This window comes from Pan paniscus, chromosome 6 (assembly GCF_029289425.2).
Source record: "Pan paniscus chromosome 6, NHGRI_mPanPan1-v2.0_pri, whole genome shotgun sequence".
Lineage (NCBI taxonomy): Eukaryota > Metazoa > Chordata > Mammalia > Primates > Hominidae > Pan > Pan paniscus.
In genome coordinates, this window is record NC_073255.2 from 90,158,194 (window position 1) to 90,183,022 (window position 24,829).

Below are 24,829 nucleotides of genomic sequence, written 5' to 3' on the forward strand. Positions count from 1 at the left end.
GGAAAACAAAAAGAAACCCAATAACCATGTTATTTATCAGTGCTGTTGCAAATCAGAATGGATTTTGCTAGAAAGTACTCTTGTTTGCAGTGATTCTTTTTTGTTTGTTTTGTTTTATTTTTTTGAGACAGAGTCTTGCTCTGTCGCCCAGGCTGGAGTGCAGTGGCACGATCTCGGCTCACTGCAAGCTTCGCCTCCCAGGTTCACGCCATTCTCCTGCCTCAGCCTCCCGAGTAGCTGGGACTACAGGCGCCCGCCACCACGCCCAGCTAATTTCTTTTTGTATTTTTAGTAGAGGTGGGGTTTCACGGTGTTAGCCAGGAAGGTCTTGATCTCCTGACCTCGTGCTCTGCCCGCCTCGGCCTCCCAAAGTGCTGGGATTACAGGCGTGAGCCACCATGCCCGGCCTGCAGTGATTCTCTTAATTCAGTTTCATTAAAAGCAAACATTTGGGGTCTTTTTTTAAAATTAATTAATTAATTTATTTTTTATTATACTTTAAGTTCTAGGGTACATGTGCACAATGTGCAGGTTTGTTACATATGTATACATGTGCCATGTTGGTGTGAAAATTTGGGGTCTTAAGGAAAATAATAATTTCCAGTACTTGCCAAATATCAGAAAAACTGCAGAAAGACAGAATTTATTTATTTATTTAGAGAAAGAGTCTTGCTATGACGCCCAGGCTGGAGTGCGGTGGCCTGATCTCAGCTCACAGCAACCTCTGCCTCCTGGGTTCAAGCGATTCTCCTGCCTCAGCCTCCAGAGTAGCTGGGATTACAGGTGGCCACCACCACGCCCGGCTAATTTTTATATTTTTAGTAGAGACAGGGTTTCACCATGTTGGCCAAGCTGGTCTTGAATGCCTGACCTCAAGTGATCTGCCCGCCTCGGCCTCCCAAAGTGCTGGGATTACAGGCGTGAGCCACCGTGCCCAGCCTAGAAAGACAGAATTTAAATTTAAGTTTACATTGTAAATAAAGTGAAATTTGTCCACATGAAAGAGTGCTCAAAATCAGTGCTTCTCACACATTCCTCCTTGGAGAAGTCCCTCAGGGAACTCGGTCAGAGCAGGGAGGCCAGCTGCATGAGGTTCAAGGGCTCCCACACCAGTTTCAACAAGAGGGACTTTGCTTTTATTTGCTTTCTCTACAGGCAATCCTTGTTTTATCTAACAGATATGTGCCTAAAAATCTACATAAAGCAACACTTCACTAATCAAAGTGACTTTTCGCATCAGAAATCAATGATAAAGGGACGGAATTCATGTGGGGGGTTGGAGTGGACGCAGGCGTGAGTGGGTCCAGCAGATGGAAACACAGCTGCCAAGTCTGCCCTGTCCTTAGCTTCTGCAGGAGGTATGGGGAACTCTGCCTTCTACAATGTGATGCTGGAGAGAGAGCAGACTGTCTGTCATCTTCGACCAATTCCATGGCATTCAGGACACTGTGACAGGGGAAGGAACGCACTTTCTCATCCCATGGGAAAAGAAACCAATTATTTTTGACTGCTGCTCTTGACCACATTACGCACCAATCATCACTGTGAGCAAAGATTGTCACCATCACACTGGGCTTCCTCTTCCCGCCTTGTTGCTGGCCAGGTCCTTGCATCTTCCAATTACTGGAGAAGCCAATGAAGAATGTGCTGCCATCCATCACTGCGGAGCTCCTCAAGCTGGGGGCGGCTCAGGCTGACGCTGGAGAACTGATCACGCAGGGAGAGCTGGGCTCCAGACAGGTGAGCAATTAACTTCGGAGCAAGCAGCAACCTTTGGGTTCCTCCTGGATGCTGTGACCTTGGATCTGACCTTCGGGAAGGAATTTGCAGAAGCAGTGGAACCAAAGAGGTGGCTCAGCAGGAAGAAGAGAGGGCCAGATCCGTGGTGGCAAGGGCTGAGCAGCAGAAGACGGCGGCCATCATCTCTGCCAAGGGCAACTCCAAGGCCACGGAGTTCATCGCCAGCTCAGTGGCCACCGCAGGTGACGGCCTGATCAAGCCCACAAGCTGGAACCATGGAGGACACTGCGTACCGGCCCTCCAGCTCTCAGAACTCACCCACCTGCCCGCGGGGCCATCTGTGCTCCTCCAGCTGCTCCAGTGCAGGCCGCCCTGCCCTGCACCTCCTCCAGCCAACTGGGCCACAGCACCAATGACTTTTACTACCGCCTTCCTTCTGTCCCCACTCCAGAAATCACTGTGCAATTTCACAAATGGCTTAAAGCAATGGACATAAAAGGAAAAATCACTTCAGAAAAAAAAGAAAGCAATGGTAAAAGACCTAGAGACGTTATTCAGCTTCACTCACAGTGACAGTGGGGTGTGTTTTCCTATCCCTAAGACAACCATTGCCTTTTAAACATCAAAATTTAAAAAACAAACAAACAAACAAACAAAAAAGCCATTATAAAGACATGTAGAATATCACTGATGTGGACAGAGTGTTCAGGTGTGGATGAGGTGCAGATGAGGATGGAGGTCAACTTGGAGACAATGCAGGATGACTGAAGTGTTTCTGGATGAGCAAAGGAGGGAAAGAGAGAAAGAAGAAAGGGGTCGGGGGGTGGAGGGTTCGCCTCGGTGTGGAGGTCATCTCTGATTGCTGACAAACGCAGTGGAAAATGTTGGAGAAGATCTGACAATATCGCTAAAGGTTGGTGGTTTCAGAAAATCTTATAACATTTCCTTTACTTTAAAAGAAAACTTAGCATCTCAAGCGTTGAATGTGAGTTGTTTTTTCCCTGTGGATTTCAGAGTAGGCCATTCAGCCACAGAAAATAACTCTGGATGAACCACATTTGAATACTACCAATAAAGACCTCGGACTCTCCTCCTCTAAGGTCGAGCGCCTCTCTTAACTGCTCAGCCTCCTCTTCTGCCCCGCCCCCACCCCCTCCTCCCCCACCTTGCTCCTCCCATGCAGGACTTCACAGCCTCCTCACAGAGCCAGGTGCCACCTCCCACTGCATCACATGCCTGGCTCCGCTGCCTTCTCGCGTGTGACATCTCCCTTTCACCAAGCTGAGGACACTGTGCACCCATGGTGTGTTTAAGCAGACAATTCTGATGGCCACAAAATTCTTTTCTCTTGTGGTCTGTGACTCGAGTTGTCCTGTCCAAAGACTAACGCATGTTCCACGGGCAGGCCAAGTAAGGTGTTGTTGGAATGAGGAACCACCAAGCACCTTTAATTCCTTCCAAGATCTTTTATGAATGGGACAAAGTCAAGGGCTGTTAGTGACGACAAGAGTGGAGATTCTCCTTCTGGTGAATCTGCTGCACTCTGGTGACGATGGCAGGTCCAGCACTGCTCCAGCACCCAATCCTTGCAGTGACTTCTATGGCACTTGCACATTCTTTATACAATAGAGGCTTCGCATTCTCAGTTTTTGCAGTCACTCACTGTCACAACTGCCCCTAACAAAAGTGGTGACTGCACTCCTCACAACCTTGAATTTGAGCTTTGTCTTGAGAAATGAAGGTTTCTACAGGTTTCATCATGTTCAGACTAATCCAAACTGAAGATCTACCTCCAGGAAGATTTTTCTTTCTCCATTACTTCCCTGAGCAAAAAATGTGTCACTTCCAATCTTCAATTCTTCACCAGTACTTTGATTGCTTGACCAAATCAAAAGCATGCTGAGGTTAACCTATGAGTTAAGCATTGACTTTTATCTTCTCCACTGCAGGACTCCTGGACCAAGATAATTTTGTTACCCTGCTACAGAATTTCTCAGCCACTTTCCATGCCATAATCCACACAAAATCTATTTGGCACACTGACTGACCTTCACTAATGTCCACACGGTACTGTGAGAGCTGAAGGAGAAGTATTTTAGGGCACACCCAGGAACCCAACTTGAAACATTTGTTCACCTTAGTAGTCGTGAGCATGATTAACTGCACCAATCTGTATACACCTAATACACATACAAATTTCATACTTGATTCCTAACACTTATTTCCTAACAACAGAAAACTTCACACTACAGGGTATGGGCATTTACACACTACAGGGTATGGGCATTTATTGGTTCTTGGCAACAGAAGTTCCTAAGGTGGCTGATGATCTACAGAGTGTGGTCACTTCCTCTGACATTACACAACGGCAAACAAAAAGAAAGAGGTCAGGTGCAGTGGCTCATGCCTATAATCCCAACACTTTGGGAGGCCAGGGCAGGTGGATCACCTGAGGTCAGGAGTTCAAGACCAGCCAGACTGACATGGTGAAACCCCATCTCTACTAAAAATACAAAAATTAGCCCAGGTGTGGTGGCGTGCAGCTGTAGTCCCATCTACTCGGGAGGCTGAGGCGGGAGAACTGCTTGAACCCGGGAGGCGGAGGCCCCAGTGAGCCAAGATTGCGCCACTGCACTCCAGCCTGGATGACAGAGTGAGGCTCCGTCTCAAAAAAAAAAAAAAAAAAAAAAAAGATAGGAAAGAAATAAAGGCACACTTAGAGCTCTAATAAAGAAAATAACATCATTCATTGAACAGAGACTTCTTAGATCTTCCCTATTAGGCTGTGATATTTGTGTGCAGGTCAGAGTTACAGTCTTTGCCATTTTAGGAACACGATACATATGAATAAACATTAAGGTCTAAATGCATATAGCAGGTACTATCCCCGAGCAGTTGAAATGTTTGAAATGTGGCTACTTGGAACTGAAATATGCTGTGAGTATGAAAGACGCGCCAACTGTCAAATAAAGAACATGGGATAAAGACCGTGAAATACTTCCCTGTGTATTTCTTTATAATGATTACAGGCTGAACTAGAACGTGGACGATTACACATGTGGCTTGCATTTGTGGGGCACACTGCCTTTCTCGTAGATAGCAGTGGTCTACGGTCAAAGCTTGAGTTATCTGTGCACTGCAGGTGTTCACATTGATAAATCAAGGAGTGCCTGGATTGAGCTTCTGCAAATGATTTTTTGGGGAGGCAGGGGAAGGGGGACTTCCATAATTTTAAAAGATTAACTTTTAAAAGCTTAAAAAGTATTGATCTGTGCTTTTTTTTTTTTTTTTTTTTTTTTTTCTGAGAGAGTCTTGCTCTGTTGCCCAGGCTGGAGTACAATGGCGTGATCTCGGCTCACTGCAAGCTCCACCTCCTGGGTTCATGCCATTCTCCTGCCTCAGCCTCCCGAGTAGCTGGGACTACAGGTGCCCACCACCAGGCCCAGCTAATTTTTTTGTATTTTAGTAGACATGGGGTTTCACCATGTTAGCCAGGATGGTCTTGATCTCCTGACCTTGTGATCTGCCCGCCTCAGCCTCCTAAAGTGCTGGGATTACAGGTGTGAGCCACCGAGCCTGGCTGATCTGTGTTTTTAAAAAAGGATTTCACAACTAGTTTACCTGGTGTATTCGTTCTTGGCTGAGTAACTTCAGTGGTACTGTGAGTCAGAAGTTCTGGTCTGTAGAAACAGAGTTGATATTAGTAATAAAGCATTTAGAAGCAACTCACAGGCCTTTCTCACACAGCTGTGCATTGCCAATTAGTTATAAATATGGTTCATCCTGCCTTCATTTTATAGTGAAAAAAAAATCATTTTGGTGACGAGTTTATTTTGAAAATGGCAATTTTCAGATATTCGGGTGAGACCTTCAAAGTCATCCTATATTTAAGATAAACAGGCGAAAGTCACTTTTCCCCCAAACCAGCTCAATTCTGTTTCTGAATCTTAGATGAACTGTCCCACAGCACAGCCAGAAGCAGCTCGCTGTAGCATCTTAAACGTTTCCTATCCCTTATAACTCAGTCCCAACAAACACACAGAGGCATGACCCCAATCAGTAAGCAAGGTTTACCCTTCCACATCCCGTCAATGAGTGGAGAGAGGCCTTCTGTTCCTAACCCTGCACCCAAACTAACCATTGTGTTATCCTTCAAAATCAAGCCAGAATTACCTTTCTAAAGGGCGGATCCACATTATTTTCAGAGGCATCTGCCTCGAGACCACTTCGTGACTGCCTCTGCGTTCGTAGGATCTCAGGCCTTCCTCCACTTGCCCACCCAAGTCGATCCATGCAACCCCACCACGCCCACGTAGCAGTCCTCACTCCACACACGGTGGGTGAGTTCTGTGGATACGCAGGCATATTTGCCACCTCCTCCCCCTACTCATATGATTTCCTTCACTTGAAACACCTTCCATCTCTTCTGGATGCACAAGTGACCAAGCTGGGTGTGCCATCCTTGCCTTCTCCCTTAAAAACGCTCAATAACACTTCACTGCATTTTTCTATTTTTTTTTTTTTTTAATTATTTTGAGATGGAGTCTCGCTCTGTTGCCCAGGCTGGAGTGCAGTGGCACGATCTCGGCTCACTGCAACCTCCGCCTCTAGGGTTCAAGTGATTCTCCAACCTCAGCCTCCCGAGTAGCTGTGACTACTGGCTCGCACCACCGCTTCCAGCTAATTTTTGTATTTTTACTAGAGATGGGGCTTCATCATGTTGGCCAGGCTAGTCTTGAACTCCTGACCTCAACTGATCCACCTGCCTTGGCCTCCCAAAGTGCTGCGATTACAGGCGTGAGCTGCCGCGCCCGGCCTTCAGTGCATTTTTCTTTGTATGAAGGCCCCAAGGACAGTGTTCTTGTTAGACCCAATTTTGCACATCTGATGCTTATACTAATATTTGTTCACTAAGTGAATCTAAATATTAATGCCTTCATTGTCAATAGAAATAAGTCATAAGGTAAACAAAAGGCCCTTCTTCATCAAATTAACCTCTTCTCAGGGAAGACACTGAAACTATTTCTACAGATTATCATCTTACCTTTTAATAACAAATTTAATTCGATTGCCCACTTGAATGATTTTTTCCAGCCTTGGGATTCCATACCATGAGGGACTTCGGAAAGGAATGTTTTCTGGCAGTCCTTCCACGTACAGATCATTCGGGTGTGCCTCAAATTTTTGGTACGGTACAGCCTTGGCTTCAGTGCTCCCCAAGGCTTCCGCTGGACAAAAATCAAAGCAATTCGGGAGACTACATTTGTATTGAAATCAGATTTTAGTACAATCCAAAGAAAGGCACAGGTCAATTTTGTTTTACTTGAAAAAAACTCTTTCTAGAAACATATTTATTAACTATTGAATAGACTTAATACAGCAAAGACAAGTAGAAATGACCGATCATCAACAGCCAGATTTGGGCAGATTTAAGTGTCCTGGTCCTAAGACAATCTTAATAGCTCTGAGATCTTTAAAAGATTAAAGTTTGTTTTTCAATATCCTTAGGAAGAAAAGAGAGAAAGAAAATCATCATGGACAATAGAGGACGCAACCTAAATACTATCTGGAAGCAGCCTTTTGCTACTAACTGTTCAGGACCATAATTACCCTCCTCCATCGGCTATGGCAAACTGGTAACACATTTCCGACTACACTTTCATCTGCGTGGCAACCAGATCAATGTTCTTTACCCCTTCAACCTCATGAGCATGCCATTTTAAAGGAAATAACTTTCCACAGATAATTCATAGAATGGGGGCCAGGCGCGGTGGCTCACGCCTGTAATCCCAGCACTTTAGGAGGCTGAGGCGGGTGGATCACCTGAGTTCAGGAGTTTGAGACCAGCCTGGCCAACATGGCGAAACCCCATCTCTACTAAAAATACAAAAGTTAGCCAGGCGTGGTGGCAGGCACCTGTAATCCCAGCTACTTGGGAACCTGAGGCAGGAGAATTGCTTGAACCTGGGAGGAGGAGGTTGCAGTGAGCTGAGATCATACCACTGCACTCCAGCCTGGGCAACAGAGCAAGACTCCTTCTCAAGAAAAAAAAAAACCCAAAAAAAAACAGGGAAAACTAAAGCTGAGTCCTATTCACTGTATTTACTTTCCTAAAATAAAACAACATTTAAAAAAAATGTTACTCAGTAATACATTTTAGTTGAAGGGGTAATTAAAAAAAACAGACTTACCAAATTTTTTGCAGAAAAGCTGATCCACCATCTTTCTTAATTTAGTGATTCTGGCATACCATTCTTCCTTTACTGTCAAAATAACAGTAATACAAGTGTTCTCAATTTAATGGGTTTAATAACTTGATTATTAAATATTATTACTATAAAATAAGAGGTATAACCTTTCCTTTTCCTATGGCCAAAATTATTTCTAAGATTCGTGGCCAGGCGCAATGGCTCACACCTGTAATCCCAACACTTTGGGAAGCCGAGGCAGGCGGGTCACTTGAGGTCAGGAGTTTGAGACCAGCCTGGCCAACATGGTGAAACCCCATCTCTACTAAAAATACAAAAATTAGCCAGGCGTGATGGAGCACGCCTGTAGTCCCAGCTACTCATGAGGCTGAGGCAGGAGAATCGCTTGAACCCAGGAGGCAGAAGTTGCAGTGAGCTGAGATTGCGCCATTGCACTCCAGCCTGGGCAACAGAATGAGATTCCGTCTCAAAAAAAAAAAAAAAGACAATAATAAAATTATTCCTAAGATTCTAGAATGTATTTATTTCTAAAACAATGCTGACACTGTACAAAAAGAGGAAGAACGAAACATTCATTAGAGCTAGGAAAAAGCAAAACTCAGTGTATTCAGGAACAGCTAGCAGGTAACACTTGCTACAGGAAGATTAGGGCTACGATCTTGCTGCAGTCCTTCTATCTTAGTAAATATCAACAGGGTGATTCCATTCTGTTTTATCCTCACTCCACTCCACTCCAGAGCAAAAGCAAGCAAGAAAATCAATTATATTTCTATTTATTTTAAAACACATCTAACAGGCTGGGCGCGGTGGCTCATGCCTGTAATCCTAGCACTCTGGGAGGCCGAGGTGGGCAGATCACCTGAGGTCAGCAGTTTGAGATCAGCCTGGCCAACATAGTGAAACCCTGTCTCTACGAAAAATACAAAAATTAGCTGGGCATGGTGGCAGGCACCTGTAATCCCAGCTACTTGGGAGGCTGAGGCAGGAGAATTGCTTGAACCCAGGAGGCGGGAGGTTGCAGTGAGCGGAGATCACACCACTGCACTCCAGCCTGGGCAACAGAGCAAGACTCCCTCTCAAAAAACAAAACAAAACAAAACAAAATACATCTAACAATTAAGAGATGATATAAATGGCTCCATGCTCTAAAAGGAAACCTTCTTATGTCCTGCATATCATGGACATTCAATGAATGCTTGTTCCATTGACTCGTGTAGACGTCAATAATAAACTGTTCAATGCATTATGCCAGATAAATCTTGCATCAAAAGTAGAACAAATATTGTTCTTTTACTTCTGTCTACCCATAAATGCAATATTTACAAGTATTTACAATGGGTTAATAAAAAGAAGATGCGTTTATTCTTCTAGAAATTATTAGAATTTTGACAACATGAATTCTCCTGTAATGGCACATAATTAATAGTTAGAGACATATTATTTCATGTGGAAGGTAACATAAAGAAGAAATCAATGTTAAGCGTGAAATAATTATTGCACATAATCTTCTGATCTGCCTCGAGATTGAAGACCTACCTCCTGAAGCTGGCTTATCAAGCTGTAAATCTTCACGTGTTGAATTCAGAAGCTCATGTCTGAAAGGTGAGAATAAATACTCAGTAATCACTAGGTAATATTCAGCAAACTGATAACGACTAGTACATATTTAACATTTAGTCAGTAAGGCTGGTTTTGAAAAGAAAAGATAATCTGGATGCTTGAGCACAACTAAATCTTTTTTTTTTTTTTTTTCCTGAGACGGAGTTTTGCTCTTGTTCCCAGGCTGGAGTGCAATGGCGCAGTCTCGACTCACTGCAACCTCCACCTCCCGGGTTCAAGCAATCCTCCTGCCTCAGCCTCCCAAGTAGCTGGGATTCCAGGCGCCCACCACCACACCTGGTCAATTTTTGTATTTTTAGTAGAGACAGTGTTTCACCATTGTTGGCCTGGCTGGTCTCGAACTCCTGCCCTCAGGTGATCCAGCTGCCTTGGCCTCCCAAAGTGCTGGGATTACAGGTGTGAGCCACTACACCCAGCCCACAACTAAATCTTAATTTGAGGTTTCTACAGAGTAAAAAGCAAACTAATAATTGCAAGTTGTCTCATAAGGTGCTTCATGGAGCATGTATCCTCACAAGTAAAGAGGTAACTTTGCAACCCACAGGTCTTTGAAGCATATTACAAAAATCTTAAATGGGATCCTTTAATGTCATATTGCATTCAAGACTATCTTCCTCTGCACATCTATAAAAACCATCATATATTCCCACGCATGCTTTAAAAATCTCAGGCCTATGAGGGCAAGGTTGGCGGATCATCTGAGGTCAGGAGTTCAAGACCAGCCTGGCCAACATGGTGAATCACCGTCTCTACTAAAAATACAAAAATTAGCTAGGCATGGTGGCGCACGCCTGTAATCTCAGCTACTCGGGAGTCTGAGGCATGAGAATCGCTTGAACCTAGAAGGCAGAGGGTGCAGTGAGCTGAGATTGCGACACTGCACTCAAGCCTGGGTTCCAGTGTGAGACTCCATCTCGAAAAAATACATATATATATATCAGGCCTAAAAACAAGGCGTGGATTCTATGTTCTTTAGCAAAAGTAGCAGAAAATTGTGAAAGAAAATGTGAGTTGCATGCCAATCCAGTGCGGGCACTGTTCATGCTTTGAATGCCAACACTGCATGACTGATGCAATGCTGGACCCAGATAAATTAAAAAGTACAAGATAAAAATACATAAAATAACTCAAACTTCATCACATAGAACCCTAGTGGTGAATGAATATTGGTCAACAATAAAAAAGACGTATTACTCAGAAAAGAGACAAGAGTTCAACAGGAATCCAAGAGTCTTACTTCTTAATCACAAAACGAATCCTTTCCTTTGCAAGTAATATCCTCTCCAGGCGAGGAATTCCGTAAGTAGATGGCCTTCTAAAAGGAATTCCTTCAGGAAGTCCTTCTACATAAAGATCTTCAACATGAGACTGGAAAAGAGGGTATGGGATCGTCACCGGACCTTTGGCTTTTATGGCTTGAGCTATAAGGACAAAAAGAGAAAGAGATATCATTTAAACACAATTTGTAGAAAAGAATAATAAATCATTGAATCTGTAGTGCTCTTTAACTTTTTTTTATTTTTTTGAGATGGAGTCTTGCTGTGTCTCCCAGGCTGCAGTGCAGTGGCGTGATCTCGGTTCACTGCAAGCTCCGCCTCCCGGGCTCACGCCATTCTCCTGCCTCAGCCTCCCGAGTAGCTGGGACTACAGGTGCCCGCCACCACGCCCAGCTAATTTTTTGTATTTTTAGTAGAGACGGGGGTTTCACTGTGTTATATATATATGTATATGTGTATATGTATATATACATATATATGTATATGTGTGTATATATATACACACAGGAAGCATTTATTACATGTATGCCAGGTATTACGTGAAGCACTTTACTATCTTATCAATCTCCAGGATAGATCTTCAGTTCTCATGACCACAAAAGAGGATACTAAGACTCAGACAGGAGAAGAGACGTGGCAAGGCACTGTGTCCCCAGAGCCTATGATCTTAACCACTAGGTTACAGTGCTTCCAGGTAGCACATGCTATGAAGTTTTTGCTTCAGAATGAACCAATAGAAAACATGAGGCCGGGCGCAGCGGCTCACGCCTGTAATCCCAGCACTCTGGGAGGCCGAGGTGAGTGGATCACCTGAGGTTAGGAGTTCAAGACCAGCCTGGCCAACATGGTGAAACCTTGTCTCTACTAAAAATACAAAAATTAGCTGGGCATGGTGGCGGGCACCTGTAATCTTAACTACTCAAGAGGCTCAGACAGGAGAATTGCTTGAACCTGGGAGGCAGAGGTTGCAGTGAGCCGAGATCGTGCCACTCCAGACTAGGCAACAAGAGCGAAACTCTATCTCAAAAAAAAAAAAAAAAACCATGGGCAAAAAAGGTGTAAGCTATTAAAAACTGGGAGAAACACTAAGAGAACCTTAAGTAAACCACTAAAAATATGGAAAAGTTACTGAATTCATTAGCAAATTTACTCTAATTGTAGATTTTCATTGAGGGGTAGGTTATATTACTCATGATGAAGAAAAAATGCTCATTTTAAGTTTGTTAACACAAATACCATCAATATGGTTTATTGCATTTAAATTTTCACTTATAGCAATTCAGTTAAAACTGCATATCATACAATTTTACCGCTTGCTAGTTAATGGCAAAGTAAATAGTCATCCAAATAAAAATGATAACAGATGATAATAAATATGATAAAAATAAAATGATTTTTATTTTAAATCATTTTAAATATTTTATAAAAAATAAAAATGATAATAACAAATTGCGAATTTCTTTGATCATTATATAAAGGTGGCTATAGGACAGAATAGTAAAACGACAAAGAAGGAATTGAAATCTAGCATCAACTCAGTTATACATCAAGATAAAAGCAGTGGCCGGAAAGGGTGGCTCACGCCTGTAATGCCAGCACTTTGGGAGGCCAAGGCGGGAGGATCACTTGAGGTCAGGAGTTCCAGACAAGCCTGGCCAACATGGTGAAACCCTGTCTCTACTAAAAATACAAAAATTAGCAGGGCATGGTGGCGGGCACCTGTAGTCCCAGCTGCTTGGGAGACTGAGCCAGGAGAATTGCTTGAACCCGGGAGGCAGAGGTTGCAATGAGCCGAGATCGTACCACTGCAATGCAGAGACTCCGTCTCAAAAAAAAAAAAAAAAAAAAAAAAGATAAAAGTAGAGACAATAGGGGGATCTCAGCGAATACTGGATTTAACAAAGTAGATTAACAGAAACTATCAGTTAAAAAAATAATTTTTAATGAAACCCCCAAGATCCAGAGCTTTGTAATAAATATGTAAATAAATTCCCAAATATCCATGCTGGAAGTTTAAAAGAAATGTTAGCTGATAACTACAGAAATACAACTTTTCCTTAGCTTTACTGTAATCTAGAAACAAAGACTGTTTCTAATATTTAGACAGACACTACTAAGGACCTTACAATGAGAGACGTGTAAGAAAGTGTGGCACGGTTCACTGGCAGCCCTGGGCTGGGCTTGTCCACATCACCCCCATGATGAACAGTAACGCCATTGTGTAAATGCTCATGAACAAAGTATTACAGGAATTTTCCTATTTAGACATACCATATTTCCTTTCAAACAATTCTTCGACTTGTTTACGTAGATCAGTGATGCGAGCATTCCATTTCTCTGAAAATTGAGCAAAAGTTAATTCTCATTAAGAAGTCCCTACCATCGGGGCAGCACTAGGGTCTTGGGATGACTGAACATACAATGACATATTTTCTACATTTTTACATCCCAACTGTCCATATCATTTTACTGCTTTCCAAGAACTTTCCCCTTTTTGGTGGTTCTTAGAATTAGTAGGTTGGTGCAAAAGTAACTGTGGCTTTTGTCATTACTTTTAATAGTCTCATGGGAGACTACACGAGAAGTTTTAACATTTAGCACCTCTTTTTAGCCTTTTAATTTCTGAAAAGCAGGAGGGCAGAAAAGATCAATCAAATGAAACACGACAAAAGGGAGGCCACGATAAAGGTCTCCAGGGGTCTTTTAGCAAACTTCTTAAAACATGTCATAGTTGTGTGGAAATAAGACTTTACGGATATATAGTTGCAACTTAAAATGCTAAAGAACAGGCCAAGTGCAGTGGCTCATGCCTGTAATCCCAGCAATTTGGGAGGCTGAGGCATGCGGATCACCTGAGGTCAGGAGTTCGATTCCAGCCTGGCCAACATGGTGAAATCCCATCTCTACTAAAAATACAACAATTAGCTGGGCATGGTGGTGGGCGCCTGTAATCCCAGCTACTCAGGAGGCTGAGGCAGAAGAATCACTTGAACCCGGGAGGCGGAGGTTGCTGTGAGCTGAGATCGTGCCTCTGCACTCCAACCTGGGTGACAGAGCAAGACTCTGTCTCAAAAAAATAATAATAAAAATTAAAAATAAAGAACAAAAACATTTAAAAAGTACAAAAATTCAATTCATATCCAATCATTGTGACTATGACACAGTAGAATATTAAAGTACTATTTTCAAGATGTATACAAGCTTAATATTCCATTTATTCAAAATATGAATCATCAACATAATTTGCCGCTAATATCTCATTCAGTCCCTTGCTAGGATACATCATCCATTGAGAGCTCACAGATTAGCAGCTGCAGTAACACAGAGCAAAAAAAAAAAAAAGCAAACCAAGAGGTGAAATAGTTCTGAAATAAAGGTTTTAAAGCTAAGAGAAATAACTAAATTACTAAGTCTTTAGCACTAATCTTGAGCTGACTAATTAACATCAGACAAGACAATGTCCTATGCTTTGGTAAATCCAAACTATGTTTAAACAATGTCTGTAATGTAATTTTCAAAATGCTCCTGGCTTTCCAAAGATGAGATTATGATGCAGTAATAGACGCTAAAGCATTTTCCCCCTGCAGAGCATGTTGCAACATTTATCAGTCACACTGAGAATCCAGAAGATGAAGGAAAAGGTCACGTCGTTCGCTGAGAACTTACCGAAGTTGAACTCCCTCACTTTCCGCTTCCCAGCATTGGCGGGTTCCGGGACTGGTGGCTGCGGTAGCTCATTGGCCTTTGGTCTCTTAGACGGTGGAGAATAATCATCATCTTGAAAAAGAAAATGGTCATTACTGGAAGAACCGTCTTACAGTTACAGTCACCTCCTGGTCAATTCCCAACATTCAAAAGGTGAGCAGGGCTTTAAAGCTATTTTGAGTATCAATAGTTATTTCTGTATTGTGAGCTTTAGCAGGCTTTTTCCTTGTTACATTTGAAATTTTATTTGTTTGGGATGTGTTCAAGTGAATACTGCTTTTTCCTCTGTCTTTCTTCATTATTTTTTAGTTTGCTTCATTTGAATTGTCATTATAAATTTCCCCTTCTCAAATAACTTTCAAATTGCCAAGAACTATATTGTTTTAAGACTTTCAAGAAAAAACTTTTAATAAAGACAGCCACCTAAAGTTATAAAAGGGGATAAAGTACAGCTTAGATGGAAAAGATATTTAAGCTTATACAAAATTTAAGCATGCATAAGCAAGGGAAATTGGGTAAATAGTTTTTTTTTTGTTTTTTTGTTTTTGTTTTTGAGACAGAGAATTGTTCTGTTGCCCAGGCTGGAGTTCAGTGATGCAATCTTGGCTCACTGCAACCTCCACCTCCTGGGCTCAAGCGATTCTCATGCCTCAGCCTCCGAAGTAGCTGGGATTACAGGCACCCGCCACCGCGCCCGGCTAATTTTTGTATTTTTTTGGTAGAGATGGGGTTTCGCCATGTTGGCCAGGCTGGTCTCAAACTCCTGGCCTCAAGTGATCCACCCACCTCGGCCACCCAGAGTGCTGGGATTACAGGTGTGAGCCACCGCGCCTGGGCTGTTCAAATACTTTTAACAAGTGCAAAATGTATGGGCTTAAAGAAATAGGGCTGCATTATGATGAAACAGATACTGTTGATTCAGTCAGCACAGAGGCTGTGTATAAAGGAGCAGTCAGCTATTCAAGCACAGCACACAGCACACACGCTGTTGTGAGAGTTCCGTGCTCATTTCCTTGTGGATACACCAGGAACTCACTCTGCTGTGACCCTTCAGTACACCTCATGTTAGGATTAGAGACATCTGGGTCATATCAGCTGCCACTGTCATCTTCTAGTCCCTCAAAGTGTCAGGTAACATGCTATTAATATTGCTGCTCAAACATCATCTATAAAATACTGAAAACATCATTTTAAGAAATTCTTATTTAAAAACAAATGTGGTATGGTGAAGAAAATAATTATTGTGTTAAAGACAGTATCATAGGAAAAAAAGATCACTCAAGTACAAGACACTATCTTTTTAGATGGGTATAACTGTTATTCTTATTTTACAGCTAAAGAAACAGGCTCAGAGGATGTTATCTGATTGGATTATGTTGTATCTCTGGAGAGCACAGCTGAGATCAGACTGTGTGTGTGTAACTCCACTAGACTATGAGGGTGCTTCTCATAAAGGTAAGAAATGCAAATTTGGCTTAATATACGATGTTGCCCGGGACAGCACTGGGTCGCTTCTATAGACACTTCTGTGTTAATCAAGGGAAATCTTAAGGGAAGGTGAAAATGCTTCTAGAAGGCGACTGGACACCAGCACCCTTGCTTGCTGCCTTTGGGCTCTTCCTCTAAGGCCAACAGTGACCTGAAATTATTGACTGGCTGGCCATGCTAATCAACTGGAGAAAATGGTTCTGAGGTCACCAACATCAGACAAATTCATTTTAGGACCTATATATGTGCTTAGAAAGACAGAAGTGCTTTTGTAAAGGATACTATTTCAGAAAAACATAATCATAGTAACAACTAATGATGCTATAAAATGCTGATGTGTTGAATGCTACTTTAGAAAAACATGTTCAAATCTAGGAAAAAATTTGTGATAGAAAACTATCTATCTATCTATCGGCAGGGTCTCATTCTATCTATCTATCTATTTATCTATCTATCAGCAGGGTCTCATTCTATCTATCTATCTATCTATTGGCAGGGTCTCATTCTATCTATCTATCTATCTATCTATCTATCTATCTATCTATCTATCTATCTATCGGCAGGGTCTCATTCTATCGCCCAGGCTGGAGGGCAGTGGCATGATTATAGCTCACTGCAACCTCGAGCTCCTGGCCTCAAATGATTCTCCTGCTTCAGCCTCCCAAATAGCTGGGACCAACACACCTGGCTATTTTTCTTTTAATTTTTTGTAGGGACAGGGTCTCATTATGTTGCCCAGGCTGGTCTGAAACTCCTGGCCTCAAGTGATCCTTCTGCCTCAGCCTCCCAAAGTGCGGAGATTATAGGCATGAGCCACGGGACCAGGACAGAAAACAATTTTAAAATGACAACCTCCCTGTGAAATAAAACTTGACTGGCACCTGGGTTTGTATGACTGTAACGATTAAAAATGGTCAAGACACCCTATAAATAGATTAAGGTTCCAACCTAAGTAGAAACAATCTGGAAAACAGAAGTGTGTAAGTTTGGACCTCAATTCTGAAAATATACTTTTTAAAAAACCCGATTTTCCAACTCCCAAACAGATTTTAGAAACCTTAAGAGTATTTTTATGCTGGCTTCCAAAGGTTAAAACAAAATACACTCATTTCACCTATGAATACTGTCAAAGCAATATAAATGCTTAATATTACTATATATTTTTTTTACAAACATTAAGCAGTAACTTCTAAAATAAAAGTATTTCCCCTATAGGTTAAGGTCTCCTAAGTATCCTTATAGATCATCATTTAAACTGACTATTCATTGAGTGACATAAACTGAAAGCTGCTAGAGTAGAATGACATGAGAAAGGAAACACAGCTGTAGATGGAATGGAAGGGACACCTGTGGAGCTCCATGCCATGGATCTCAGTACAAATCCAAACTTCACAGCTGAGGCCCAGGGGAAGGGAAGACAGGTTTTCCTTACTGAAAAGACTTCACTTTTTCAGTCACGCAAACATTTTAGACCACAAAAGATTTAATAGCATAAATATATTTTATGAAGGTAACCCAATCGATCATAAACCAAAAAAAAAAGAAAGAGAAAAAGGCAAATCTACTAGAGTGCTTTTTTAATACAACAAAGACTGTAAAATATTGAAAATATCAGGGATATCACATTTTCCTCTTCACTGACAAATAATAAAGTTCAATCTGTTAAATGTGAACATATACAGAGATGAATGTAGTTACTTTATTTTTTGAGACAGGGTCTCCCTCCTTCACCCAGGCTGGAGCACCACTCACTGCAGCCTCGACTTCCCAGGCTCAGGTGATCCTCCCACCTCAGCCTCCCAAACAGCTGGGACTACAGGCCTGCACCACCACCCCCAGCTAATTTTTTTTTTTTTTTTTTTTTTTACTTTTGTAGAGATGGGGGGTCCCCCTATGTTGCCCAGGTTGGTCTTGAATTCCTGGTCTCAAGTGATCCTCCTGCCTTGGCCTCCTAAAGTGCTGGGATTATAGGTGTGAGCCACCTCACCCAGCTGGATGTAGTTATTGATAAAATATCACACCATATATTCTATTTTAAAAACCCTGTTTCATAAACTTATTAATTAATCTTTGGGTGTTTTAAGTCATATGGAACATGGCATTCAGGCATCAGAACAGCTATAAACTTCACCACATCCTCAATTTTTTCTGCAATGAACTCTTTGTTGCAATTAATTGGTTTTGAGAAAGTAAGAAAAAAATGGGTTTCTCGACCTAAAATCCTTTCCACAAAGGATCAAAATTACTTTTTACTCTGAAGCATAAAACATCAACTAAAGCTCTAGGGCCTGCCCTCACATACTGGGCATTGCTCTTCCAATTATCTGCCGTTTCCAAAGTATAAACGACCATTTTTGTTTAACAAGACATACGTTTCAGCATGCTTCAAATTCAAGCCCAAACTCTGTTTCCATAATCAAAATGTAAAGCTTTTAAAATACATTTTAAGATATTTTATTTTATTTTTTGAGATGGAGTCTTGCTCTGTCACCCAGGCTGGAAGTGCAGTGGCACGATCTTGGCTCACTGCAACCTCCACTTCCTGGGTTCAAGCAATTCTCCTGCCTCAGCTTCCGAAGTAGCTGGGATTACAGGCGCCCACCACCACGCCCAGCTAATTTTTATATTTTTAGTAGAGATGGAATTTCACCATGTTGGTCAGGCTGGTCTCAAACTCCTGACCTCAGGTGACCCACCCACCTCGGTCTTCCAAAGTGCTGGGATTACACCACCACACCTGGCCCATTTTAAGATATTTTAATATGCAAAAGGTGCTATTCATGAATTTACAATAGTTATGCTACCCACACTAACAAAAGCACTCCGCCAATACCTTCAAGTTGGCAACACCGTCCCTAACTCAAAATTTGTGTTTAGAAAACACCAACTTCCTTTTTGCAACATATTAACGAATACACCTAAAGATAATACAGGCTTCAGAGCTAAAGCTGTTTATCACTGCATTCTGGCCAGTTAATCAATAAATAGACTATGTTACAATATGTTCTGATACTCTTAGCTTCAACATAATCAGACTGGGAATGTGTTATCATACAATCTGACATCTATTCAAAGTTAAAAAAACAATCAACACCAGGTAATATATCTATTTCAAAACTGGAGCCATTAATTACCCTATATATTTCAAATAAATGGATTCATTCTTTCACCCATGGATACCACTTATAGCTCCTCTAAAACTCTTTACATAAACAATTGGGTATTTATTAAATGACTATTTGGCAGCAATAAAAAAAATTTAAAACAAAGTGTTCAAGTGCTAACCTAAGCAATTATGTCCATTTTAAAAGTGCTGCAGAGACATTTAAGAAAATACAAGAATTAAACAATAAACAGCAAAGCCTGGTGGCTTTGTCTTCAAAATCTCCCCAGAATCAACAACTTCTTATCTCCCCTGCCACCAAACTGCTCTAAAGCACTCTTCTCTGTGCCCTAGGTAGTTCCAAGAGGCTCCCAAGCTAGTTTTCTGTCAAAAAACTATTGACTGCTCTAGGTCTTCTCTTTTTTTTTTTTCCCCCTTTTCTCAACATAGTCACCACGTTTCCTAGAAGTGAAGGACAAAAAGTGTCACTCTTATTTTCAAAACACTCCCGAGGATTTGCCACTAAATTATTCCCTACTAAATTCTTAGCACCGTGGCCAGGCGAGGTGGTTCATGCCTGTAATCCTAGCACTTTGGGAGGCCGAGGAGGGTGGATCACCTGAGGTAAGGAGTTCAAGACCAGCCTGGCCAACATGGTGAAACCCCTGTCTGTACTAAAAGTAAAATATTAGCTGGACATGGTGGCGTGTGCCTGTAGTTCCAGCTACTCCAGAGGCTGAGGCAGGAGAATCACTTGAACCCAGGAGGCGGAGGCTGCAGAGAACCGAGATCAGGTCACTGTACTCCAGCCTGGGCAACAGAGCAAGACTCCGTCTTAAAAAAAAAAAAAAAAAAAAAAAGAAGAGGCCGGGAGCGGTGGCTTATGCCTGTAATCCCAGCTCTTTGGGAGGGTGAGGTGGGCGGATCACGAGGTCAGGAGTTCAAGATCACCCTGGCCAAGATGGTGAAACCCCGTCTCTACTAAAAATACAAAAAAAATTAGCCAGGCATGGTGGCGGGCGCCTATAATCCCAGCTATTCGGAGGAAGGCTGAGGCAGAGAATTGCTTAAACCTGGGAGGCAGGGGATGCAGTGAGCCGAGATTGCGCCACTGCACTCCAGCCTGGGCGACAGAGCGAAACTCCGTCTCAAAAAAAAAAAAAAACCTCTTAGCACCTGGTACATACAATGTGCTCAGTATTTGTGGAGGGATTAAATGAACATATGAATAGTATAGTCCCTAATTATATGCTGCAGTCAAGTATCTGGCACTATCTTAAACATAAATTCCACAAGAAAGGGATGGTAGGTAGTCCAACTGCCCATCATAAACCCTACTAAAATATTGAAACTCTAAAAACGTATTATTCAAATCTTAGTACATAATTCCTCTGAGACTCCTTTTTTTACATATATAATTGTGTATTCATTAAGTGTCTGATTGGCAGCTATAAAAATAAAAAACACAGAAGTTTTCCAACGCTAACCTCCTCAATTACAGAGATCCTAAAAAACCTACAGTACCAGCTGCAGTAAGTGTGCCACGTGTGGTCATGTGAGTCAATTATATTTGAAATTATTTACATATACCTTTCAAAATATGAGAAATAAAAAAAGCCAAAGAGTTTGACTTAGGAAGATGTAAAATTCTTCACAAAATGAATTTACTTAAAATCAATTTAAGGGAAAAAAATCAGGTTAAGTAATGAACAGAGAGTTAGGCCACAGCAGAAGGAACACAGGTAACAGGTAAGTGACTCAGGTTTGGGAAGCTAGGCCCTAAGAGAGAACTGCGCAAGAAAGAAACCTCCTTTACACGGTTCTTAGCACTCCCATGACAGCTAGACCTGAAACAAGTCTGATAAGGTTTTCCCTGCACACATTAGAGATAACATACCTGACAGCAATTCACCTTAACCCAGAAATGTAGTCACGGTGTTTACGAAAACTGAGGCATGCGGTCCTATTAGTCCAAGGCCGATTTCCCAAACCTAAGTCACGTATGTTTTAAATGTTTACCACCGACTCCAAGTACAAATAAAACGCCACAAATGGAAGTGCACAGCTCAGAGCGCACCAGCAGTGGGTAAGTAATGACCCTGTATCCACAAACACGTCCACGTCGGTGTCAAATTAGCCACTTCAGAACTCCACATAATTGCAAATGAAGATATCGAGGTTAAAACACTGTGAAAAATCGGACAGACTTATTTGATAACAAAGTTCTGTTTTTTTTTTCTACCAATGATTTGGGAAATGTGAAAAGATATAAAAGGAGAAAATTAAGTCGTCTCCAAGCAAGCAGGAATATCTCAGTTTATTTTTGTCCATCTTCCTACCAAGCACGAGTATTTTCCAAAACAAAACTAAGATTATTCTCTAGATACACTTTTGCTTTTCAAGTTGCCTTGTTCTCAAGGCAGGATTTTTTTTTTTTCCACTGAACATTTTATATTAGAGATCTTTTTTCAGATTATTGGAAAACATTACCAGGATTTCAATGGCTATATATTTTTCTGTTATGAAGATATACCAAAATTTTATTTCCTAACTACGGATATCTAAATAGCTCCTACCATTTGGAAGTAATCTTTCCAGAAAGAATATACGATACACATTATTAACCAGAGGTGTGCATGTAAGTTCTCACTTGACCTTCCTTGTTAATATTGAGACAGTTTTTTATCTTCTTTAAAAAATTAGGAATTTAATTGTTGATGTAATTTCTATATAATATACATATTTTTTATATATAATACATAAAATGTGTGTGTGTATATGCACACATGACATGGAAAATGCTACCTTTTAAAAGGATTACTTTACTCAGACCTAGTATTTCACTGGTCTTCTGAAAAGAAAGAGGTCTACTAGCAAAATTCTACTACTTAATCACAAATGTGAACATTAAATCAGGCTTATGGCACAATGTCTTAGTTTAAAAGAAATGAATGGCCAGGTGCGGTGGCTCATGCCTGTAATCCCAGCACTTTGGGAAGCCGAGGTGGGCAGATCACCTGAGGTCAGGAGTTCGAGACCAGCCTGACCAAGATGGGAGAAACCCCGTCTCTATTAAAAATACAAAATTAGCCGAGCATGGCGGCGCATGCCTGTAATCCCAGCTACTCAGGAGGCTGAGGCAGGAGAATCGCTTGAACCTGCGAGGCGGAGGTTGCGGTGAGCCGAGATAGCGCCAATGCACTCCAGCCTAGGCAACAAGAGTGAAACTCCATCTCAAAAACAAATAAATAAATAAATAAACAAATAAATAAAAAGAAAAGAGATTTATTACTCCATCTAAAACAGTTAAAGTTCAAAAGGCTGACATAAGCTTCAGGTTCATGAGCCATTTATTTCTGGATTTTCGTAACCTCTCTTTAAAAGTCTTATACTATAAAAGCAAGTATTTACATTCTAAACCATTTTAATACAGCCTCTACAGGAGAATGGCGTGAACCAGGAAGGCAGAGCTTGCAGTGAGCCGAGATCGCACCACTGCACTCCAGCCTGGGCGACAGAGCCAGACTCTGTCTCAAAAAAAAAAAAAAAAAAATACAGCTTCTATCTGCTTTAAGATTTGACAAATCAAAATGGTTATTAGTCCTACCCTAAAAGCTTTATTTTTATAATTTTAATAACCTCCTATTAATATCTCCATAGAAAGGGCACAGCTGAGTAGTTGTAATATTTGTATGTTCTTAAATTTTTTTCCTGTTAATGAGGTTTCTCACTAAAAACGAATTAAATTTCAACCATTTAATGCTAGACTGTAAACAATGCAAAATGTTTTAGATTAGAAAAATTATATTTATGAAAAAAGAAATCTGTATATTAAGTTAACACATGAAGTATGAAAAGATTTCTTGTATTAAGTGGAAGCTACTAATTGACTTATATTTTAGAAGCAATGAAGACAGACACGTTGAGTAGTTTGGAGTAGTCAAACACTAGAAATAACCAAGTGACATCAGTAGGCGACAGGTTATTAAGAGAAAAAGAGAGACAGACAGCAAACCAAGAAAGGTTACGCAGCAGCTAGAAAAAAAAACTAATAAAGTACCAAGATGTGCAGTTATGGGAGGGGGAGGCCTATGGAATATGTAATATTTTAAAATGTGCATTGTAATGTATGCTGAAAGCATCTGTGTATTTTTGCATCAAGATATGTACTGCAATTATTTCTCTAAGTAGACACAATAAGCTGGCATATATCCCTCGGTATTGGGACTTGGGAGCAGAGTGAGGGTGAAGAAAACTTTCCACTGTACAATTTATTGTACCATTTTCACATTTTACCACAAGAAAGAAGTACTTTCAGGGGAAGAAACTTACACAAGTATTGTGACACATTAATTTTAATTTTAATTTTTTTTTTGAGATGGAGTTTCACTCTGTCGCCCAGGCTGTAGTGCAATGGCGTGAACTCAGCACACAACCTCTGCCTCCAGGGTTCAAGCGATTCTCCTGCCTCAGCCTCCCAAGTGGCTGGGATTACAGGCATGCACCACCACACCCAGCTAATTCTGTATTTTTAGTAGAGATGGGCGTTTCACCATGTTGGTCAGGCTGGTCTTGAGCTCCCGACCTCAGGTGATCTGCCTACCTTGGCCTCCCAAAGCGCTGGGATTACAGGTGTGAGCCACTGTGCCCAGCTGTGAGACATTAATTTAAAAGGAAAAACGCAATGCTCATTTATTAACTATTAATAGGAAGTGATAGTTAATAATTCTATTAGCTGAATTTTCAAATAATTCAGGATAAACTGGCTCAGCTGAGTTCAAGCTTATCTTTGGAGAAAAAAAAACCAGGTTTGAAGCAATCTTAGCTATAGAGAGTATTGTAGAATATATTTGTAGCTATTGCTTCAAAACAGTTTTGAAAGATAAATTGTATGTCAGCCTCTAAGTAGTATTTGCGGGTGGTTGCAGGGGGCAGGGACTTGCTTTAAAAATTACTCACTAAACTATCAACACTTTCTCCTCCACTTTACTTAATTAGAAATTAGGGATTCCAGCTCCAAATAAGTCTTCTTCTATCACAACCCAATAGATTATAGAATCTGTTTTTGTGTGTATCAAGTCTGGTCATAATTTTCTTTTTCTCTTTTCAACTCCCACTGATAGCAAGGATAGCTTGGGCCACCCGTGGGCCAATGCTAATTCTCACGGCCTCATTCTGTCATCTAAAACTCCCAAAGCACTGGGGAGTGGGCTGCTTTGGCCACACAGACACATGTATTCGTCCCACAAGTCTCCTTTAAAAATGAATGAAATGCATATTTAGCAATGTGAATGTGACAAATATTTTTATGACCAGAAGTAAACTGTGGAATCAAGGCTTTTAGATAACTAACCTTCAATAGTCACCTCAACTTCAGGGTCCTCACTTGTTTCTGAAGGGACATGTTGAGTAGAATCTTGAAAAAAATAAAATTCTAAAATGACATTCATTATTAAGCATGTTTCCATATGTTCCAACATTTTACTGATTTGATACTCCAAAAGCAGCCTACTATAAAAATCCACTGGCATTTTCATTCATTTCATATTAATGAAATTAAAATTTGACCCTTGTCATTATAAATAGGGATAAAAGAAAACAAAAATTAGAAAAACTCTGGAAAAATTTAGATGATAACATGTTACCTGCAGAAATTGACTCAAAAAAATCCCATAGTCTTGGAGGAA

At 41.1% G+C, this 24,829-nt stretch overlaps 1 protein-coding gene and 1 pseudogene across 17 annotated transcripts in view; one reads left to right on the forward strand and one right to left on the reverse strand.

Moving 5' to 3' along the window:
• GTF2I (general transcription factor IIi) overlaps nucleotides 1–24,829 on the reverse strand; it is a 103,307-nt gene that overhangs the window by 17,259 nt on the left and 61,219 nt on the right. For 9 of the 17 annotated variants that reach the window (XM_055114465.2, XM_055114467.2, XM_034951428.2 and 6 more), the window contains 8 exons: nucleotides 24,496–24,558; nucleotides 14,513–14,623; nucleotides 13,118–13,183; nucleotides 10,807–10,990; nucleotides 9,486–9,544; nucleotides 7,932–8,003; nucleotides 6,785–6,968; nucleotides 5,362–5,420 (listed from right to left, as the gene is read on the reverse strand). In XM_055114465.2, the coding sequence (XP_054970440.1) occupies nucleotides 5,362–5,420; nucleotides 6,785–6,968; nucleotides 7,932–8,003; nucleotides 9,486–9,544; nucleotides 10,807–10,990; nucleotides 13,118–13,183; nucleotides 14,513–14,623; nucleotides 24,496–24,558 (798 nt within the window). The remainder of the gene's footprint in view (nucleotides 1–5,361; nucleotides 5,421–6,784; nucleotides 6,969–7,931; nucleotides 8,004–9,485; nucleotides 9,545–10,806; nucleotides 10,991–13,117; nucleotides 13,184–14,512; nucleotides 14,624–24,495; nucleotides 24,559–24,829) is intronic. The other 8 variants (XM_063605855.1, XM_034951431.3, XM_034951430.3 and 5 more) reach the window with 1 other exon arrangement.
• Nucleotides 6–5,354, forward strand: LOC129398158 (prohibitin 1-like; annotated as a pseudogene).